This window comes from Hylaeus volcanicus, unplaced genomic scaffold (genome assembly GCF_026283585.1).
Source record: "Hylaeus volcanicus isolate JK05 unplaced genomic scaffold, UHH_iyHylVolc1.0_haploid 11470, whole genome shotgun sequence".
Classification (NCBI taxonomy): domain Eukaryota; kingdom Metazoa; phylum Arthropoda; class Insecta; order Hymenoptera; family Colletidae; genus Hylaeus; species Hylaeus volcanicus.
The window spans coordinates 4,756-9,603 of NW_026532615.1; the positions used below are offsets into that span (position 1 = coordinate 4,756).

The 4,848-nt window shown below is 38.3% G+C and overlaps 1 protein-coding gene across 1 annotated transcript; it reads left to right on the plus strand.

Moving 5' to 3' along the window:
- The first annotated feature begins 3,910 nt into the window (after window positions 1–3,910).
- Window positions 3,911–4,492, plus strand: LOC128882389 (uncharacterized). Its single transcript, XM_054133982.1, has one exon. It carries the CDS (start codon window positions 3,911–3,913, stop codon window positions 4,490–4,492), a length of 582 nt encoding a protein of 193 aa, XP_053989957.1.
- Window positions 4,493–4,848: the final 356 nt, after the last annotated feature.

Genomic DNA, 4,848 nt, shown 5'->3' on the forward strand with positions numbered 1-4,848 from the left:
GTTACACGCTAGGCGTCCACGTTCATACGCTACCGCTGCCGCTCCACCGGGATACTCGCGCTCTGATTGGTCAGTGTTTTCCGTTAATATCTTCTTAACGAAGCCTCGGACAACATTTTCGCAAAGGAAAAAGTTGTTTCAAATCACCTCCTGAACCATCCCTTCCAAGGTGTTACAACATTTTTGTGACACCCTGTATAAACAGGGTAGCGGTGATTTGAAATAACTTTTTCCTTAGCGAAATTGTTGTCCGAAGCTTCGTTAAGAAGATATTAATAGAAAACCCCGACCAATTATAGTGCGCGTATACCGTTAGAGCGTAGACTACGCGCTAGGCGGCCGCGCTTATACGCTACCGCTGCCGCTCCACCGGGATACTCGCGCTCTGATTGGTCAGTGTTTTCCGTTAATATCTTCTTAAAGAAACCTCGGACAACATTTTCGCAAAGGAAAAAGTTGTTTCAAATCACCTCCCGAACCACCCCTTTCAAGGAACTCCAACATTTTTGGGACACCCTGTATACCGGCCATTTTAAAATACATATCTAAAATACTTATCGCAAATATTTATTCTGAATGACTTATTTCTTATATAATATTATTTTCAATAATGTTTCATACTTCCGGTTAAAAAAAGAAAAGTACTTTATTTACTGACATTTGGTTTTCCATTTAACACATGTTAGATAGTATATACTATCTAACTAAACTATATAGCATGAATTATTTAAACCACTATTTGAAAAAATTTTTTCGTAATTTTACTAAAGTCCAATTTCCGGTGTGCATAACAATTAGGTCCAAGAAGTGAGAAACTTGAAAATGTATAAAAAGTAGGTCGTTGAAAATATCTCAAGCATCGAGAGCTGCCAAACCCGTTTCAACGTTTCACACGACAGCCAGAGCACTAGGAGTATTGTCTTTCGGTACAGTCGTGGTCGGGATTAGAGCAGACACGGAGACATAAAATCCGCTCGTGTTTCCTGCAGCTACAGATCAAGGAGGAGGAAAAAAAGCATCCACAGTATTGTTACTTGGTGCGGTCGATGGAACTGCTAGGTGGCATCTAATGAGAAGGAGCGGACAATGAGCCTTTCTGACTTAAGTGCTCTAGGGTGAATAACAGAAGGGTGCTTCTACCACCCTTCTTATTTTATTCACTTATTCTCACGCCTGCTTCACGAATCAGACGAGTTACGTAATGAGACGAGAGCTATGCGGTGAATGGCTCCGGGATTCTTATGAAATTTGAAAACACGATACGAAAATCCATGTTATTTGTTTAAACAAATGGGCGATTTCAGGCGTTAACGATAGATGCAAGGTAATACGTATATTTTAGGAAAATAACAAAAAATCTCTTTTTTGTTTTCATAGAATGGCAGGAAATATAGTTCGATAATTCTAATTAATAATATGTATTGAGTGGAAGAATAAAAATATTTTATGCAATGAAAAAGAAACTTTAACTATAAATTGTATACATTTCAAGCATTTTATAGTAACATTGTTAATATTTGACGTTATTAATATAGAAATAAGAAAGAGAAATTAAGACAATCCAAGTTGAAATATTTTAGGACATTGACAATGTCTCTTTTTGGTTTTTTAAGCAGTCAGAAAATATAATTAGATAGTTGCATTTTGATAATGCTAGTTAATATATATATATAATTACATATGTATCGACTGGAAGAGGTAACAAATTCTACACAGAAATAGAAAAGAAACTTTAGCTGTAAATTGTACATATTATCGAATTATTTAAACATTCTTGGAGAATGTTGTTAATGTTTGATATTATTGATATTGATATAATATCAAACAGAAATTCTAACAATCTAATGTTTTAGAAAGTTTACAAAGTAAATCCATAACATGTTAATATTGAAGTAATATCAAACAGAAAATTGGACAGAAAGTACAGTAATTAATAGGACATAAGTAATCAATCAGTTTCCTTAATAAACGAGTGTGAACGAAATAATAAAGTAATGACCGATAACTGTAAAAATGAGAAAGGCATCAGTGCATGTTATTATCACCACTATTTAATTATATTATTACTAAAACTTTAATAGAAAAGGTCGTGAAAAGGGCATGATTGAATATTATTTATCAACTGTATCTAATTGCGTTATCAAAAAATGTCAAACTCCATCATTTCTGATATGGTATTACGTTCAGGAGTATATTTCTCTTGTTCAGAAAACGACTGATGCGGTATATCTGCTTTCGATTTTCCAACTTGGCAAAGGCATACAACACGTCTCTGGTATTCACGTCGTGTAGCGTTCGACAAGGGAATGGGTGCATCCAAGTGCATCCAGAAAACCACCGCTCACAATAAGCCGCTCTGTGAGCGGGTGAGCTTACAAATTTTTCGCTCCCAAACCTAGCGACCGCTCTCTGGTAGCAGCCAATAACTGAACTATACTAATACTAGATATAGGAGTTATAGATCTGCCAGGTCTTTTTAATTCAAAATTGATACTAATACTGGTTTTGTAGCGACCAGAGTCGCACATAGTGTAAATAGCAAGCGCTATCTAGTTTTAGTTAGATTAAGTATTTTTAGTCACTAGTTGTCATTCTTTGTACATAGTAGTTGGTAAGCCTTATGTTAGACGCGCTCTTGCGTAGCTTCCAAAAGGACGCGTGTAGTAGAAGCAAAAGAGTATTCATAGAGAATAGACGCAAGCGCAATAAATAAGAGTTTTTATTTATACCCGCGAACTTCCACAGAACTCTTCCTTACCCTTCGTGTGTAGTTCCGCTACAGTTTTGTGGCGTAAAGAGAAAAGTTCCTAGAGCATAAGTTACCATCTAGTTTTTAAGTTGGTTGTATGTATTGTAACCGTTACCGCATGTGGAGTCCCACGAGTTTTGTGTAAGCGAAATTAAATAAAATAATTGTTATTGTTGCTTATTAAACAAGCGCGTCGATCGGTTTCCCCTACAATTGGTGCCGAAACCCGTTTACAAAACAAGGAAACATGCCGAACGACGAAGAAAAAGGGGGCCGAGAAGACACGGAGGTAAATGCGAGCGATTTTCAAAGCGTTAAACTACCTACATTTTGGCGTGAAGACCCTCGATTATGGTTCGCGATGCTAGAGCGAGAATTTGCAGCTTATGTTATTCGGTCAGATGCTCTTAAGTGTACGGCAGTAATCCGTCACTTAGACAATACGATAATAACAACTGTGGCCGATATAATTTCCTCGCCGGATACAGAGGATTCGTACAAAAAAATCAAGGAAGCATTAATAAGCAGGATAGCGTCATCGAAGGAGACGCGACTGCGACAATTATCAACAGGCGTAGAATTAGATGGTCGGAAACCCTCCGATTTGCTAAGAGAAATGACGTTATTAGCTGGGACGCGAGTGCCATTATGGCTGCAGAGACCTCCAAAGCGAATACAGGAAATACTAGCCGTAGTGGAAGACACGGAATTAGAAAAACTGGCATTACTAGCGGATAAAACAATGGAACGATCCGCTCATGCTGAAGTGGCGCCGGTCTCGGAAAGAGATGGGTCGCAACAAGCAGTAGAAGGAAATTCTGAAACCGCGACATTGACAAGAAAGATAGAAAAGTTCCTAGAGCATAAGAATGCTCATGCTGGTTCGCGACAACATGAAGAGGCGGCCATTTTACCGAGGCCGTAGTCGAGATCGTAGCAACAGTAGAAGGCGCTATTTCAGAGGGCGCTTTCGATCGAGAGAGATAGCAATGGCGCGGAACAGCAGAATACTCGTTTTTACCATAGGAGATTCAAGAAAAATTCATTTGGGTGCAAGCCACCCTGTAATTGGACTGGACCGGATAAAAGAAAGCAGGAAAACTGAGCCAATCACCTTTTGTGGAAGCGTTAAGAGGTGACATTACTAAGAGACGCCTCATAATGACGGACAAGGAAAATAACATACAATTTTTAATTGATACGGGTGCTGACATTTCCATCCTACCAAAATCCACCAGACGTGCATTAAAAACAGATACATACAAGCTAGATGCTGCAAATGGTACAGTTATTAATACATACGGCAATAAAATATTAACAATTAATTTAGGATTACGTAGACCAGTTACATGGCGGTTCGTGGTGGCAGATGTGGCAAAAGCGATTATAGGAGCGGACTTTCTACATCATTACAATTTATTAGTAGACCTCAGGAGACGTCGGATCATTGACTCGAACACCAACCTTTTTAAAATTGGAGCAATAATAGATTCAGCATTACCAACAATCAGCACGATTAATATTAAGGACAGGTATCAGGCATTACTCAAAGAATTTACCAATATTACTAAGCCACAGCATCAGGTTAGCAGAAATCACAACGTATATCACCATATAATAACTAAAGGACCACCAGTAGCAGACAAACCTAGGAGATTGACACTAGAAAAATTGGCAGTCGCAAAGACAGAATTTCAGCAAATGTTGACGGAGGGCATAATACAACCATCGAAGAGTCAATGAACGAGTCCATTACATATGATAAAGAAAAATACTGGTGAATGGAGGTTATGCGGTGATTATAGGAGGCTAAACAGTGTTATAGTGCCAGATAGGTACCCATTACCACATGTACAGGATATCGTGCATGATTTTGATGGTGCCACAGTATTTTCAGTAATAGATTTGCGAAGAGCATATCATCAGATACGAATGGCACCAGAGGACCAGCCTAAAACGGCAATTACAACCCCCTTTGGATTGTACGAATATACGGTAATTCCGTTCGGATTGACAAATGCAGCACAAGCCTTCCAAAGGCTAATGGATGTAATACTAAGGGATTTACAATATTGTCGATGTTACATTGATGACATTAT

Excerpts from the sequence above, each read along its gene's own strand:
- LOC128882389 (XM_054133982.1), top strand. The coding sequence starts at position 3,911 with ATGACGGACAAGGAAAATAACATACAATTTTTAATTGATACGGGTGCT.